This window comes from Balaenoptera borealis (genome assembly GCF_965194805.1).
Source record: "Balaenoptera borealis genome assembly, chromosome: 16".
Taxonomy (NCBI): Eukaryota; Metazoa; Chordata; class Mammalia; order Artiodactyla; family Balaenopteridae; genus Balaenoptera; species Balaenoptera borealis.
In genome coordinates, this window is record NC_138872.1 from 44,946,961 (window position 1) to 44,963,835 (window position 16,875).

The window sequence follows — 16,875 nt, forward strand, 5'->3', positions numbered from 1 at the left end:
GGATTATGCACATATCCCATATATGCAAGTCTTCTTTAACCAAGGAAGAGGACCGACAGAAAGTTACAATATGCGGAGACTGAAAAACAACTCTGAATTTTTTAAAAAAATAAATTTATTTATTTATTTTTGGCTGCTTTGGGTCTTCTTTGCTGCACGCAGGCTTTCTCTAGTTGCGGCTAGTGGGGGCTACTCTTCCTTGTGGTGCACGGGCTTCACATTGCGGTGGCTTCTCTTGTTGCGGAGCATGGGCTCTAGGCGCGCGGGCTCCAGTAGTTGTGGCTCGCGGGCTCTAGAGCACAGGCTCAGTAGTTGTGGTCCACAGGTTTAGTTGCTCCACAGCATGTGGGATCTTCCCAGACCAGGGCTTGAAACCGTGTCCCCTGCATTGGCTGGCAGATTCTTAACCACTGCACCACCAGGGAAGCCTCAACTCTGAATTTATATTGGGGCAAACGTTTCCTTCTTAAATGCCTTGCTCTGAAGATAAACGTGGTTCCTCCTGCTGCTGGAGCTGGAGGGTGGTTGGGCGGAGCATCGCAAGGTTATTGCAGCTGCGTCCCTGGCCGCCTTACATCACGCTCGCGGAATTCGCGGGCAGTGAAGTTTTCCAGCCTGCCACCCGCCGTGTCCTCATCCACCCCGTTGTCCCCGCGTCCCTGTCCATCCCCTGGCCACGGTCGTGCTGGGCAGAGACTCCTGATCCAACGTGATGCTTGAGTTTGAGGCGGTCTTCTCTGGAAGCCACGGGCTCTTTTCCGTTCCCCACATCCTTAAAAGATTAACGTTCCCCTTCGCAGAGGGCCCTACAGAGGGCCCGAACCCCCGCCTCCAGGCCCTCGACGCCCACGGGCTCTGCGGCCTTCTGGGTATGGTAGTGGACGCCTCGTTCGCTCCCGCCGCCGGAGTGCGGCCTGGACTACAACTCCCGACAGACTGCACGGCGCGCCTCCGCGCCCCGCCGCTGCGAGAGGACGGCCCAGGCGCGGCCTGGACTGCAACTCCCGACAGGCTGCGCGCCCCGCTGCTGCGAGAGGACCGGGAGGCGCGGGAGGCGCGTCCGACCCGGAGAGGAGCTTGTGGCGGCGGTCGCGGCTGGCGACATGGACAACGCGGGGAAGGAGCGAGAGGCGGTGCAACTAATGGCGGAGGCCGAGAAGCGAGTCAAGGCCTCCCACTCCTTTCTCCGAGGGCTCTTTGGGTGAGCGCCGGACCGCGCGTGCCCTGAGCGGGGGTCTCCGTCCTTGGCCGGCGCCCCCCCCACTTCCCTCGGGGCCCCCCAGAACGCCCCAGGGCCCCCCCTCCCCTCTCCAGGGACCTCCTAGGACCCCCCCGGAGTCCCCCACCTGCCCTCCAGGGATCTCCTGGAACCCCCGGAGCGCTCCCCACGCACCCCCTGGAACCCCACGGCGCTCCAGGGGCCCCCATGCGCCCTCCAGGGATCCCTTAGGACCCTCGGAGGCTCCCCCCCCGCGCGGGTGCGGGGTCCCACCGGCCGCGCTGGTGTGCGTGACCCTCCCCGCGGCGGCCACACCGGTTTGTTATTTCGCCACGAGTGAACCGACGTAGCTCGGGAGACCCGTGCAGGCGTGAGGCACCGGGGAGCGGCGGGTCCCAGATCCCCAGCCCCAGCGCCTGGCCCGCGGTCTGTCGGGGGCGTCGGGCTGGCGGTGGGGCCGCGGCAGCCGCATTCCACCACCCGGTGCCCGTGCGCCTTGCGCCAAGTACAGGTTTAATAAATATCCGTGGGAGGAATGAGTACGTTTTCTCAAACTGGTGTCTTTCCTTCACTGGAGATTGATGTGATACCCAGGGCCTCCTGTTGGATTAGGGATAACGCAACTCCTCTAAGTCTGCGTCATTTGGGAATCCCGTTCATTTCCTATAATTCTTCTGTGCTCTCCTAGGGAAGGTCTTAAATTCGGACTTCCCAAAAAGCAGAGCCTGCATTGACAGTCCTTGGAAGAATTCTGGGCGGTTGAATATGTGAATGATTCAGCTGTTTAGGATGAGAGAGGCAGAAAGTTCGTGGTGGTTTACTCTTTTTCCTTTTGGAAGTGAAAGGTCCTCGGCCAACACCCAGAGCATGTTTTTATTCTGAGAAGGACCGGGGATCCGTATTTAACTGTTGCATTATTAGACGCAGTTTTATTTCTGTACAAAATCGGTTTGGAATTTGCTAGTCTTGCCACCTTCGGTCTTTTGGTAATACTTTACCGTTGTTGATAATCTCCAGGAAATGCTCCTATGCAGGTTTCATGCAGTGCACGTAGTGTAGGGTGCAAAGATGCAGAAAGGTAAGGGTCCCTGTCCTCAAAAATCTCTCGGGGCACTTATCCCAGCTGGTTTCTAAATTTCTCATGTGATGTGTGGTCTGCATTGTAGCAGTGAATTATAAATTTGTTCCCCTTTAAAAGTTATGGCAATACATAAGGAGCACTGCCTAATACTTGATGCTAACACCAAACAACAGCTCCTTTCTCTGGTTGTTCGCAAAACAATTACAGTTTATTTATATAAAATGTAATGTCATAGCACCTCAAGCTGGGAGGTGATCGTAATGGCACAGCGTTTCAAGTCCAGATGTGCTTCCCTGGAAGAGAATCTGTAATTGGCAGAGGAAAAAAGCCGGAGAGCACTTGATGCTTCTCAGGGGCGTGCTCCTTTCTGTGAAGAGGTGTTGCGTTATTGTTTTCGTGAAAGTAGGCCAGGTCTTGAATCAGTAATCCTTAAGGGATTTTAAAAAGGCCTTTTGCCTTTCTTCTCCTTGGCTGTTGATCACCTGTTTCATTGGCAGGCTCTATAGGAAGACTTCATCCTCACCATTCACACTCAGTTTGCTTGAAAGTCATTGCATCCTAGGTCTGACGTGGATCCAGTAGGTCAGTTTATTATCCTCGCTTTGGGACCTCGGGCAAGTTCCTTAGCCCCTCTGTGCCTCAGTTTCCTCGGCTATGAAACGAGGGTGAGAGAAGTATATCTCATAGTGAGTGAGGGTTTTTTGAGTATATGCTTGTAAAACATTTAGAGTCATTGAAGATGGGGATTATGAAATATTAATTAGTATCTTCATCAAAATTTTCAGGCCCAGTTATTTATCAAGGAAGCAGCCAGACAGATCAAAGCAGGATTTCGGACCCAAAGACCTTTTGGACTGTATCATTGGTTTTTTAATGAAATAAAGTATTTGAAAGAGCTTTGCACCATGTAAGGGTTATTTATACTGTGGAAGACTGTGTTTTTAGTAATACTTGGCTCCAGAAAAACTTGGGGGAGAGGGTACTCAGAGTTCTGTGAGGTTTAATAGCGTTACATAATTCTTTGAAGCCAAAAACCAGGCCTAGTTTCTCTCTCAGTGACAGTGGGAAGACAAATTCTGTATCAGTTTCAGTCGTTCAGAATCTGATGTTACATCTAGCATCACTTGCACCTGTCATCACCCTTCTAAGCCAGGATGTATGTTACTCCACCTGCCCCCACTCCCTTAGCCAGAGAATTTTCCCATCTACTTGTTTTCCTTTATTTAAACCACAGTGTAATCTATCTTCATGTCAGGCTCCTTAATTAACAAAACATACCTGCATGAGTATCACCAGTATCACCGAGCCCATCTGTTTAAGGGCTGACAGTGCTTTAAAGGGGGCAGGGTGATGCTGTTTGGGGCTGTGGCAGCCATTACAAGGTGCTCAGTGTACTTTACTGCAGATGTGTCACACCACGGACTCATTATCCCAGCTGCAGGTTAAAACCTGTTAGAAGTGGGTCCCCTTCACTCAGTGTTGATCCACCACCCACGCTGGTTTTGTGGCAATGCTGTATTCTCACTACTGTTCTGTAGCTCTTCCTTTTTTGTTGCTTTCAGTAAAATTAGATGAAAATATGCATTGTGTATTCCCGAGAAAAAGTCAGTCATGCATTCTTCTGTGTGTAAGGCACAAGTCTAGGCTTGTCTGCAAGATGTCAGTGTTCCTTCCCCGCGTCCCCCTGCAGGAAGGGAGCTGCTGAGGGATGCAGCCATCACAAGAAGCCACTGTCGTGGTGGTCTGTCTTTCTGTTTGACTGCCAGTTAAACAGTGATGTGTTTTTGTAGTTGTGGAATGAAATTAAAACTTCTTCTTTTGCTGACTGAGCTTAGTATAGCAAAATTACCACCGAAAGAGTTGTGTTTTGGTTTCATTTGTTTCCAGAGATGAGCTATTGAACTTTGTAGTTAATTTCAAATTTTAATTTAGCATCTTAACTACTGGTATGATGGTTAGCTGACCTGGGTCTGACAGCAAGATAGCTTTGCATTTCTCTTGTTATAGGAGACCACACTGGGTACACTGCCCAGTGCACATGGAGAGAGTGGCTTAAGACTGACCGTGGGAAGATGTTCTGGATGGTTAATGCTTCCTTCTCGGGCTCTTGAATGTTCCCCAGTCTCAAAGCTTATAAGGAGCTGTAAATCTGGCAGTGCTGAAGTAAATTTAATGAAAGGCCCTGTAGAGTTATCTTGAAATAACTATAAGTTTATAATTTCTTAGCTAGTTGTGAAAATTGGGAATATTTCTTAAGCCATTATAGGCCATTATCAGTATTCTTCACTCAGCTTTATTTTGGCAAAGATTGTGTTTAAATTTTGCCAAAATATGGTGGGGGCCTGTGAAAGTATTTATAAAGCATTTAGGTCTGCCTCAGTTACAGTAGATATTCAAATGCAGATTAAACTTTTAAAAAAAACATTAAGCTCAGATTTACTCAGAGACAGGTAGTATAGTATAAGAAATATATATGTATATTTACTCTTTATTTCCTATGTAATAAGAAATAGAGGACTTCCCTGGTGGCACAGTGGTGAAGAATCCGCCTGCCAATGCAGGGGACACGGGTTCGAGCCCTGGTCCGGGAAGATCCCACACGCCGCGGAGCAACTAAGCCCATGTGCCACAACTACTGAGCCTGTGCTGTGCTCTAGGGCCCTCAAGCCACAACTACTGAGCCCGCACGCCACAACTACTGAAGCCCACGCACTTAGAGCCCATGCTCTGCAACAAGAGAAGCCACCACAATGAGAAGCCCACACACGCAAACGAAGAGTAGCCCCCGCTCGCCGCAACTAGAGAAAGCCTGTGCGCAGCAACGACGACCCAACACAGCCCCAAAAAAAGAAAAAAACAGAATAACCTATATATTGAATAATTATATATTATATAAGGTATATTATGTATGAGCCATAATAATATATACTATTATATGTAAGAAGACCAAATATAGATTCTAGTTTACTAGCTTGGTGATCCTGGCCAGGTAAATCATATTCAGAGCTTCTGTTTTTTCGGCTTTTGAATGGGCAGAGGGAAAGAATTTACTTGTCAGAGTTGTAAGGATTGAATGAGGTATCAGAATGCTTATTAAGCTGCACAGAGCTATATTACTGTTACTTATAATCATTTGGTTTCCTAATTTGAGTGTCAATGTCAAGTTACAGTTTGCATATCAAGTGATAAACTCTCACAAGATAGGCCTTTTTCTGTCTGCATTTTTGCAGTGTTCACCATATATTCTCTCATTCTTGTGAGCCCTGCGAGGTGCAGAGTCCTTTACAAGAAGTAGGGAGGACTGTGGTGGCCTGTGGCTCTAGGATGTAAGGTCCTGGGGCGTCTGCCTTAGTTGGTGGCTTTGGCCCAGCGCTTCGCGCAGCATGTGGCTATGGCAGGCGCGCGTGGACTATGGTGAATGCAGATACAGATGTTGATTTGTTTTCTTGTACTCTTTTGTGTAGTTTCAAGAGCAAAGGTAACAAAGAGCGGGGGAGTTCACGTCACTTTCTTCTGTTTTCTTGACTATGTGTTTGTAGTAAATCCATATATGGTAGGAAAATGCAAGGAGTACAGAAGGGTTTCAGTTGAAAAGTAAAATTTTCCCTGAGTCCTCACTCTCCTAAATCTTACTCAGCAGAAGTAACCATTTAACTTTCTTTTTGATTCTTTTGATGGTTATTGCCATAAGTCTAAGTAATTTTAGAATACTTCTACTACCAGATTTATTAATTTTAGATAATATTTGTCGATCCTGCCACATAGCTTATGTGGCAGTGCATTTTCTCCTTCACCTCTTGTTTTTAGTTAATTCTCAATCTCCAAATATTATCTTTTATATGTAAGTAACATTTAAATTTATAATTCTGCTTTAAAAATTTTTCAGATATTTCCCTATTTCTGTGAGTTACAGAGTGGCCGTGAGTATCATGTCCAAACTGGGATATTTTTGAGTTGCCAAGAAAACGGGTATAACCTAGGAGTGTCCCCGCAACCAGGACGGAGGATCATCCTAGTTAAAGGCGACTCTGTAATCTATTTTTATGCTTTCACTTTACATTTATTTGATTAGATGATAAAATGGGTAAAACTTCCGTACCTTAAGAATTTTCAGTTAGTGATGCTTGTGAGTGCACAGTAAGGAGACTTTGAAAATAGAATCTCAGAGTGTTAATCACGTCTGTATTTGAATAGAGCTTATCGTAAGTAATGGTAATTTAATTAAAATCTAACAAATAATAGATTAATTCTTTCTTGGGTTAAAATATGTTTTTCACAGTAAGGAAGTATCTTCCAATTCGGTTTTAATGGGTGTTTTCATTAGGGATTGAATGAGGGCCTTTTCAATAACTGTCAGGTAAGCGTGACTTTTTTTCTTAGTTATTAGTATATTAACTAATGGATAGCCTCATACTGAACTCTGCTTGCATCCCTTGAATAACCCCTCTGGATTATAATGTATTATTTTTACTGTGGGATTCTGTTTTTAAATATTTTACATCAAATTCTTTTATTTACAATTCTTTTGTGTATAGTTTTTCTCAGATTGAAGTATTGATGTCACAGGCACTCATGTCACAGGTACTCTCATAAAAAGAATTTGTAAGTTTTTCTTTTTTCCCATGCTCTGGTCTTTGGATTTTTAAATAGAATCCTCTTACAGTGAAATCATCTTGGGCTTTTTGGTGGGTATTTCTTTGATAACTTTCTCTTTTCTCCCTCTGGAATTTATAATGTTTAAACTTTCTATCTCTGCTGAGGTCAGTTTTGGTAAATTGTATTTTACAAAGAAATTATTCATTTCATCCAAGTTTTAAAATTTATTTGCAGAGTTGTGCAAAGTAGTCTTTTATGACTTTTAAAATGTTATTGCAGCAGTTATTTCCCTCTTTTTACTTCTTATGTGTTAGTGCTTGTCCCTTTTTTGTCTTGATTCTTTTTCTTTAAACAACTGATATTTTGACTTATGAGTTTTACTAGTTTCCTGTTTTCTACCTTATTAATTTCTCTCTTGCCTTTATTACTTTCTTTCGTTCTTTTCCCTTGGCTTTTTTGGGGGGTGAGGGGTGGTATTTAATTCATTATTTCTATTTTATTTATATGGATCCAACTATTCATGGATGAATTTTCCTTTAAAACTGTATTACTGTTTTAATTGCATCCCATAGATACTGGTATATAGTGGTTTTATTTTAATTTGTTTCATCTTTGACCCAGGAGTTCTTTGAGGGTTTTGTTCCAGGTAGAAGGACCTTTTTTGTATATTATTAATTTCTAGCTTCATTTCATTATGATTAGAGAACGTACTGAGGTTTTCTTTGCCACCTAATGTGTGATTGGTGTTCATGCGTGGTCCATGTGCCCTTAAGAAGAAGTGGGTTTTCTCTTTTCAGAGTGTATGACTTGCTAGAGATCCCTGAGGTCTGGTTACTGATTATGTTTTCTAGGTCTTTCATATCTATATTTTTTGTCCACTTGACCTGTTTTGGACTAAAAGGGGTATATTAATATCTCCTTTTATGAGTGTATTTCTGTCTTCTTGGATCTATTGTAATTTTTTTTCTTTTTTTTATTGTAAAATACTCATAACATTTACCATCTTAGCCATTTTTAAGTGTAGAGTTCAGTAGTATTAAAGTACATTCATATTGTTGTGCAGCCATCACCACCATCCCATAACTCTTGTCATCTTGTAAAACTGAAACTCTATATGCATTAATAACTCCCCATTCTCTGCTCCCCCAGCCCCTGGAAGCCACCGTATACTTTCTTCATGATTTCAGCTGTGCTGAGTACCTCATATAAGTGGAATCATACAGTATTTGTGTTTTTGTGATTGGCTTATTTCACCTAGCATAATGTCCTCAAGATTCATCCATATTGTAGCATATTTCAGAATTTCTTTCCTTTATAAGGCTGAATAATATTCTGTCGTATGCATATACCACATTTTGCTAATCCATTCATTCATTAATGAACACTAGGATTGCCTCCACGTTTTAGCTATTGTGAATAATGCTGCTATGAACATGATTGTACAAATATCTCTTCAAGACCCCGCTTTTCATTCTCTTGGGTATATACCCCAAAATGAAATTGCTGGATTATATGGTAATTCTACTTTTAATTTTTTGAGGAACTGCCATACTGTTTTTCCACAGTAGCTGTACCATTTTACATTCCCACCAACAGTGCACACAGGTTCTAATTTCTGAACATGCTTGTCAGCACTTGTTATTTTCTGTTTGTTGTTTTTTAAATTAATGGCCATTCTAACAGGTGTGAGATGATATCTCATTGTGGCTTTGATTTGCATTTCCCTAATGATTAGTGATGTTGAGCATCTTTTCATATGCCTGTTGGCCATTCATATATCTTTTTTGGAGAAATGTCTATTCAAGTCCTTTGCCCATTTTTGAATTGGTTTGTTTTTTTGTTATTGTTGAGTTTTAGGAGTTCTCTTTATATTCTGGATATTAATCCTTTATCAGGTATGTGATTTGCACATATTTTCTCCCGTTCTGTATGGTGCCTTTTTACTCTGTGAATAGTGTCTGTGATGCATAAAATTTTCTTAATTTTCATGAAATGCAATTTGTCTATTTTTCTTTTCTAACCTGTGCCTTTAGTGTCATATCCAAGATATCATTGACAAATCCAGTGTCATGAAGCTTTTGCTATTTTCTTCTAAGACTTTTTTGTTGTTTTTTAAGTATCACATTTAGGTCCTTGATCCATTTTGAGTTAATTTTTGTGTAAGGTGATAGGTAAGGGTCCAACTTTATTCTTTTGCAAGTCAGTATCCGGTTTTCCCAGCACCGTTTGTTGTAAAGACTGTCTTTCCCCTGTTGAATATTTTGGCACCCTTGTCAAAAATCATTTGTCCATATATGCAAAGATTTATTCATGGGTTCTCTAGTCTGTTGGTCTATATGTCTTTTTTTATGCCTCTACCACATTGTTTTGAGTACTGTAGCTTTGTAGTAAGTTTTGAAATCAGGAAGTATGAGCCCTCCAGTTTTGTTTTTCCTTCTCAAGATTGTTTTGGCTTTTAGGATTACTGTAATTTCTGCTGTAGAAAGGTGGCTGCCAGGTTTTGGTACATAGATATTCACAATTAATATAATTTCATTTGAATTGTATCTTTAGCATTATGAAGTGAATTTCTTTATTTCATTTGATACTTTTGAGCCCAAATTCTACCTTGTCTGATGCCAGCAATCCCTGCTTTCTTGTTACTTGCGTTTGCCTGTTTTAGAGCTGTGTTAGGTAAGAGGATTATACCTGATGCCTGTTGCCATGTGGCCTGTGCTGCCTCGCCCCAGGGAGAGGGCACCTCCCCTCCCCGTTGAGTCCAGGCGCAGTGGCCTGAGTCCAGGCAAGGTGGCCGGGACTGACTTTGAGGTAGGAAGTGAGAGCAGAAGCTGCAGGGGTCATCTGTGCTTCCGTCATGAGAGGAGTACACCCGATGGGGGCCACATTCCAGAACAGAGAGAAGACCCACAGAGAAAGAGCCAGCAGAGTCACAACCAGCACAAGGTAGAGTGAGAGAGAGAGAAGCTTTGGGAAGACTGGGGGATATTTCTTGTTGCAACAACTCTAACAAACGCAGGTCGACATATTTGGCAAACTCCCGACCAGCTCTTTATCTTGAGGCTTTCAGAATAGCTTTATTTTAGTTGTGTCTGTCATATTGAGCACAGAGTTGGGCTTTGTTTGTTTAGATTTGTGAGCAAATCTAAAAATCTTCAGCACATTTACATTATTGGTATGACTGGCATATGGATGATTTTTAATTCTGTCATTTTGTTATATTTGTTATGGACAGCTGACCCTTGAACAACATGGGTTGGAACTGCGTGGGTCCACTTACACGCAGGTTTTTTTCAGTAGTAGGTACTGCGGTGCTGCCCGATCTGTGGAATATGAGGGTGCGGGCGGGGGACTGCGTGTTTGGAGGGCTGGCTGCACCAGGGTCAGCGCACCAACCTCCCGCACTGTTCAAGGGTCAACCGTATTATGTTTTATTTGCAGTTTTTCTTCACGTGATCTCTTTCCTTTGCTTTTTATTTAGGAAATTTTGTAATTTTATTTTACTGGCTACCTTTATGCTATGAATCTTTTTTAATACCCTTCGCTCGGTTTCCTTACTTAGGCATCTAGTATTTTGTCTGCCCTGGAAAAAATCCATTACCTACCTATGTGCCACTCAGAGAGGGTGTTCTACTTACCCCTTTATCCAGGGTGTGTGTGTATCGGAGAGGTTCAGTTATTCTTCCTCCGCTTACAGTGGGGTTATGTTCTGATAAACCCCTCATAAGTTGAAAATGTATTTAATACACCTAACCTACCGAACATGATAGCTTAGCCTGGCCTTCCTTAAACATGCTCAGAACACTTCCATTAGCCTACAGTTGGGCAAAACAATCTAGCACAAAGCCTATTTTATAATAGTGTTGAATGTCTCTTGCTATTCATTGAATAGGTACTGCAAGTGAAAAGCAGAGTGGGCATCTGGGTCCAGAATGGTTGTGAGTGTGTCGGTGATCACATGGCTGACTGTGAGTGCAGCTGGTGTCCCTGCCAGACCCATCACAAGAGAGGGTCTACTGCATATCGCTAACTTGGGGAAGGATCAAAATTCGAAGGCTGGTTTCTCCTGTACGCTCCGCCTTCTATCAGTACGTTAGTGCGGCTTCTTTGATGACTAGGGTCATGGGGGTGGGTTGGGGCTTGCTGCCACTCCAGTTCTGCCTCCTCCCGTTTCCTAAGACCCTGAGTTTATTTCCACTTCCGCTTTCTTTCCCTTCACTGCCAAGCCTCCTCTCCCCCTCCCTCCCGCAGAAGCACATCATCTGGAGTCTGCCGCCTCTAGCCAGGCCACCCTTCCAGCCCCCCAGGTGCTCCAGGTCTCATACCTGCCTCCTTGACCCCACTCTGCGGCACCCCCTTGCCAGGATCTTGTGGTCTGTGAGCTGCTGTTGCTGGGACCCTGCCGCACCCCCTCTTGAGTCCAGCCGTCCCCTCCTGATTTCTAGCAGGGGCTGTGTCCCTAGCTCTGCTAGTTCAGGGTCTTTATTTCCCCAGCTTTATTTAAATGAAGTCTTGTTGAATTCTGTCTGCTAGTTTTGCTGTGAGTGTATTACGGGTGGTTGTATCTGCTCCTTGTTGATCTGTGTGGTTCTGGAGGATGTGAGGACGTGCTTGTATTTAGGCAGCCATCATTGTCCTATGGGAATCACAAGTCTGAAAGATTAAATTCAGTTTAAAAATTGAATTTTTATAAAGATTGAAATTAAATATAAAAACTTCTCTTGGCAAGTCATGTTGTGTGTGTCATTTCTGAGTTTATCCAGTAATTCCTATTTTTGGCTTCCTTGTAATATTTAAGTATCTTGGTTTGTTTTACTAAAAGGTCCAGTCTATACATATCTCCCCTCTTCAAGGGAGATGACTCCTCATATCAAGTCAAGGCATTGGGACTATTACCAAAGAAAGTCCAAGTAGCTTTCTTTGCTGTACCTGTTCTTGTAACTTTATTTTAGCAAGTTATGCTTAAATGCAGATACTTTTGTCAGACAGTCTTTAAATGTCTCAGATTGTTTCCTGTGTCTGAGAATCTGTGATTATTTTTTCTTACATAAATGGAAATAAAGTGAGATGTTCTCAGAAGATGGAATCCCAGGGTCCAGGGCAAAGCACTGAGGCCACCTGTCAAGTTTGAGGCCCCAGCTTGTCTTCTGCCAGCTGCTCTGGGGGCGGTGCTCTGGGGCTTGGAGCTGTGTCTGCTCTTGTGGGGGGAGGGAGGGAAGCAGATAGATGCCTGCGTTTGTTGGTAGGCAGTCCACTCCAAAGCCTGCGTGCTTGCCACTACTCCTCCTGTTACTGGTTTGTGAAAAAGCAGAGGACTTCAGTCAAGCAGGTACAGGAGTTTGGTATAAGAATTCAAATGAGCTCTAAGAAAAGTATCTCCCTGGGGCCTCTGCATTCCACCTGCTGCAGGCACTCTGCTTCCTCATCACATGGAGGAAGCTGGACTGTTTACAGTCATATTAAACCCAGAACTAAAATAACCCTGAAAGGGTTAAGTTTATGTAGGAAAACTCCCAAGTTTTAGAATCTGTGGAGATAACAGATATGAAGTATCAGATGAAAGTAAATTGCTTGTTGGAGGGTAAAAAGTAGAATAAATAGTTGTATATGGCTGTGATGTTGTGATACATGAAATATATATTTGTTCTCCACCCTGGGTTCCTGGGACAGAGCTGGTAAAGGCTTGCAAGACCCTAAGTGGTGAGGGTGAGAGGGGCGTCTTGTTATTCATAATAAGCCCCTTTCAACCCTACCTGGGTTATGCTAACGAGGTGACTCAGGGTGGGTCCTTGATGGCTTCAGGATGGGGGCTGGTTGTCAGAGGAAGCAGCCAGTGATTAGAGGGCTGGAACTTTCAGTCCCACCCCCGAGGGGATTGAGTCAGTCACCAGGGTAGTCAGTCTCTCTGCCATGAGCCTTGTAAAAACCCTACACGACAGGGCTCAGAGAGCTTCCGGGTTGGAGACACGTGGAGGTGCTGCTCCAGGGGAGAGGGTGCTCCTGGGGGGAGGGGGGCTCCCGGGGAGAGGGGGCTCCGGGCACCCTCCCAACACGCCTGCCCTGTGCCTCTCTCCCGTTTTGCTGTTTCTCAGCTGTGTCCTTGATAAGAAACCAGCGATAGGAATGTGTTTCTCTGAGTTCTGTGAACCCTTCCAGCAAACTATCGAATTTGAGGAGGAGGTTGTGGGAACCCCTGATTGTAGCTGGTCGGTCAGAAGAACGGGGGGCCCAGCACTTGCAACGGGCATCTGAAGTGCGGGTGCTCAACCTGTGAGGTCTGTGCAGAACTGAATTGAATCACAGGACATCCCGCTGGTGGCCGCAGGGAATTGGAGAGTTGCTTGGCATAGAAAACCCACGTTTGGTGTCAGAAGTGTTGTGAATAGAGAAACTGTTTCCTTTAATGGTAGAGATATTTTAAACAGACTTTGAATTTTTCACTTCTTTTCGGGAGGCTTTCTGTATTTGCTTGTTGTTTTGAGGGACACGTGGGAAAACTTGCAAATCTGTGATGTGGGCTGTTTCTTCCATGCAGACGCTGGGTCTTCAGCCTCGTGACTGAGGCCTGTGAGCCAGGCCCTGTGCTGGACCCTGTCCCGGCATCGGCCTGGTGGCTGGAGTGGTGTCACTAGTGAACGAGGAGGAGGAGCCTCTCCCAGGCCCGGGAAACTCAAAGTGATCCCTGTGTTCAGTCTTTCCACACGGTTTGACAGCCCTTCAGGGTGTTCTGGTGATGAAGCTGAATTTTGTCTCTAGTCCTGCTTTGGCATCATTACAGCTCTGTGATTGTCACGCGGTAGGACACTTCTGCTCCAGATCTCGTGGGTTAAGAGCAGCGTTCTTTCCGCCTCAGCAGTTGCCCCGCTTCTCTGGGGCATATCTCTTGGTGTGTGTCGTTGGTCCCCATGGCTCTTGATTTGGTGTCTCTGGCCCCCACCTGCGCACGTGCTCAGTTGCAGTTTCCCGCTGCCCCCAGGTAGCTCTCACTCACCGTGAGGAAAATGCAAGACTTCGGATGAGTGGAGGATTAATAGGCTTGTCTGCATGTAGATGTCATCGGAGCTCTTTGGAATAACGGGCTGTGATTTTTCCCAGGCTGATTTTTTTTCCTCCTAAACATTAAAATGGGAACAGGTGGGGGCCGGGGGGAGGTAGTGAAGAGAGGCAGGGGCTTGGAGGCAGGCTCGGGCCCAGCTCTGCCGCTCCTGGGGGCTGGGGGAGGCGTGTGACTCTCACCCCATCTCCTTGGAACCTGGGGTGGGGATGTTAGACGCTCTCAGACTTCTCCAGCACTGAAGTTAAATACTCTTCTTGGCATTCTCACCTCCTCCTGGGTAAGGACTTTGTTTTCTTCGTGATTTCTGGCAGGTCAGTGCCATGTACTGTACTATATCACTTTATAATGTAGACTCCCTCAATGAAACTTGTTTCTGTTTTTGAGGATCTTCTACCTCACTTATAGGGGCTCTGGGTAATGATCAGTTGAATTATTTGAATGTGAATTCTGAATATTTGTCCTTAAAACTTATAAAAATCAACGTTCATGGGTGTAGAACACAGTAGGCATTTGGAGTGACTTAAAAGTATATTTTTTTCATGAATTCTTTAAGTTATGTCTGTTTATGACACATGAGTTCTCTGGTGCTTTTAACATGAGATTTTTTCTGGTGATTCTGTTTTAGGAGAGGTGAGGCAGGGTTCATTCATTATTTTTATAAACATCGCTGAACCTGTTATCAGGTGTCAGCTCCACCACTGACCTTGGCTGGATGACCTTGGGCAAGCCATTGACCTCCAGGTACAGTTTTCTCTTCTGTAACATGGAGATCTTTTGTGGTCGTTGTAATAATGAAGATGACGTAAGGCATGTGGAAATATGCAGCATAAAACCTAGCATAATGTAGGTGTTCTATTATTCCTAGCTGAACCTGCTTCTGAAAATAATAGGATAAAGTACATTTTAATTAAGCTAGTTTTATTTGGAAACCTTTAATAAGAACGATTGCACTGGACTTCCCTGGTGGTGCAGTGGTTAAGAATCTGCCTGCCAGTGCAGGGGACACGGGTTTGAGCCCTGGTCCAGGAAGATCCCACGTGCTGGGGAGCAACTAAGCCCATGAGCCACAACTACTGAGCCTGCGCTCTAGAGCCCGTGAGCCACAACTACTGAGCCCACGTGCCACAAGTACTGAGCCCACGTGCCACAACTCCTGCAGCCCACGTGCCTAGAGCCCGTGCTCTGCAACAAGAGAAGCCACTGCAATGAGAAGCCCGCGCACCGCAATGAAGAGTAGCCCCTGCTCGCCACAACTAGAGAAAGCCTGCGAGTAGCAACGAAGACCCAACACAGCCAAAAATAAATTAAAAAAAAAAAAAAAGAATGATTGCACTATAATTACAGTTCGTGATTCCTGGTACATGTTAGAAAAATAAGACACAGAAAGTGGCAAGCCTTTGTTAGCTCCAAGGAGCTGTGGCCAAGATTGAAAGCTTTCTCAAGTTGGGAATTTTCCACTGGGATAATTAGCTTTTTTTTTTTTTTTTTTTTTTAATGTAGCTTTGAAGTAGAGAAAAAGGAACATGAAAGTGTGAGTGAGAGAAGGCTTTGCCTATTCTGACGCTTCATTTTTGGTGTGGTTTGTTGCCATCCTATCATTGGCTGTGTGACATAGCTTCCAAAGGGTTTTTTTTTAGAGGGAAGGGGAACAGCTTTATTGAGATATAATGCACATACCATACAATTCACCCGTTTAAAGTGTCCAGTTGAGTAGTTTTAAGCATATTCACCAAGCTTTGCAACTATCACAACAAGCAGTTTTAGAACATTTTCATCACCCCAGAAAGAAACTCTTTACCCTCCCCCCCTCATTTCTCTCTAGCACTTCCAGCTCTCGGCAACCACCAGTCTGCTTTCTGTCTTTGTAGACTGGCCTGTTGTAGACCTTTCATGTGAATGGTGTGCTCCTCTGGGACTGGCTCTTCACTTCACATGATGTTTTTTGGAGGCTCGTCTACGTTGTAGTATGATCAGTACTTCATTCCTTTTTATTGTCTGGTCTCCTCCATTGTGTGTGTACCTCCTTTATCATTTGATGGATGTTTGGGTTGTTTCCATTTTTGTCTGTCATGAATAATGCTGCTGTGAACATTTGTGTACAAGTCTTTGTGTGGACTAATGTTTTCATTTCTCTTGGGTATGTACCTAGGAGTAGAATTTCTGGGTCATATAGTAACTATGTTTAACCTTTTGAGCAGCTGCCAAACTGTTATCCAAAGTGGCTTTTTATACAATTTGCCACTTGGACCGGCAGTTTATGAGGGTTCCAGTTTCCATACATCCTCCCTAACACTTGTTAGATCTGTCTTTTGATTCTAGCCAGCCTAGTGGGAGTGAAGTGATATCTCGTTTGTGGTTTGATTTGCATTTCTCTGATGGCTGATGATGTTGAGTATCATTCATTCATTCATTCATTTATTTATTTATATTTTTGGCTGCGTTGAGTCTTCGTTGCCACGTGCTGACTTTCTCTAGTTGTGGCAAGCGGGGGCTACTCTTTGTTGTGGTGCACGGGCGTCTCATTGCGGTGGCTTCTCTTGTTGCAGAGCATGGGCTCTAGAGCGCAGGTTCAGTAGTTGTGGCGCATGGGCTTAGTTGTTCTGCGGCACGTGGGATCTTCCCGGACCAGGGCTCGAGCCCGTGTCCCCTGCATTGGCAGGCGGATTCTTAACCACTGGGCCACCAGGGAAGCCCTGGGTTTTCTTTTTACTTTTAAGTCTGAATAAACATAGTGCTGAACTCTTCGATGTTAAAAGTGTCAAGATGTCTTTATCCTAATTTCCTTTGAAAACTATACTTCTCATTTCTCAGAATGAGTAAAACTTCAGTTTTCATGCATGGAAAAGACTCTGGTTGAGGGTGTAAGCCCTGGGTCCTGCCACATCTGTATTTGAGTCTCAGTTCTGTGACATCCTTGCTGTGTGG

General features: G+C 44.5%; 1 protein-coding gene across 3 annotated transcripts in view; it reads left to right on the forward strand.

Annotated features, from left to right (window-relative positions):
- The first annotated feature begins 1,002 nt into the window (after positions 1–1,002).
- Positions 1,003–16,875, forward strand: part of NAPB (NSF attachment protein beta) — a 39,714-nt gene continuing 23,841 nt past the window's right edge. Inside the window, exon 1 of one of the 3 annotated variants that reach the window (XM_082361049.1) lies at positions 1,003–1,201. In XM_082361049.1, the coding sequence (XP_082217175.1) occupies positions 1,104–1,201 (98 nt within the window). In that variant the 5' untranslated portion in view covers positions 1,003–1,103. The remainder of the gene's footprint in view (positions 1,202–16,875) is intronic. The other 2 variants (XM_082361048.1, XM_082361050.1) reach the window with 2 other exon arrangements.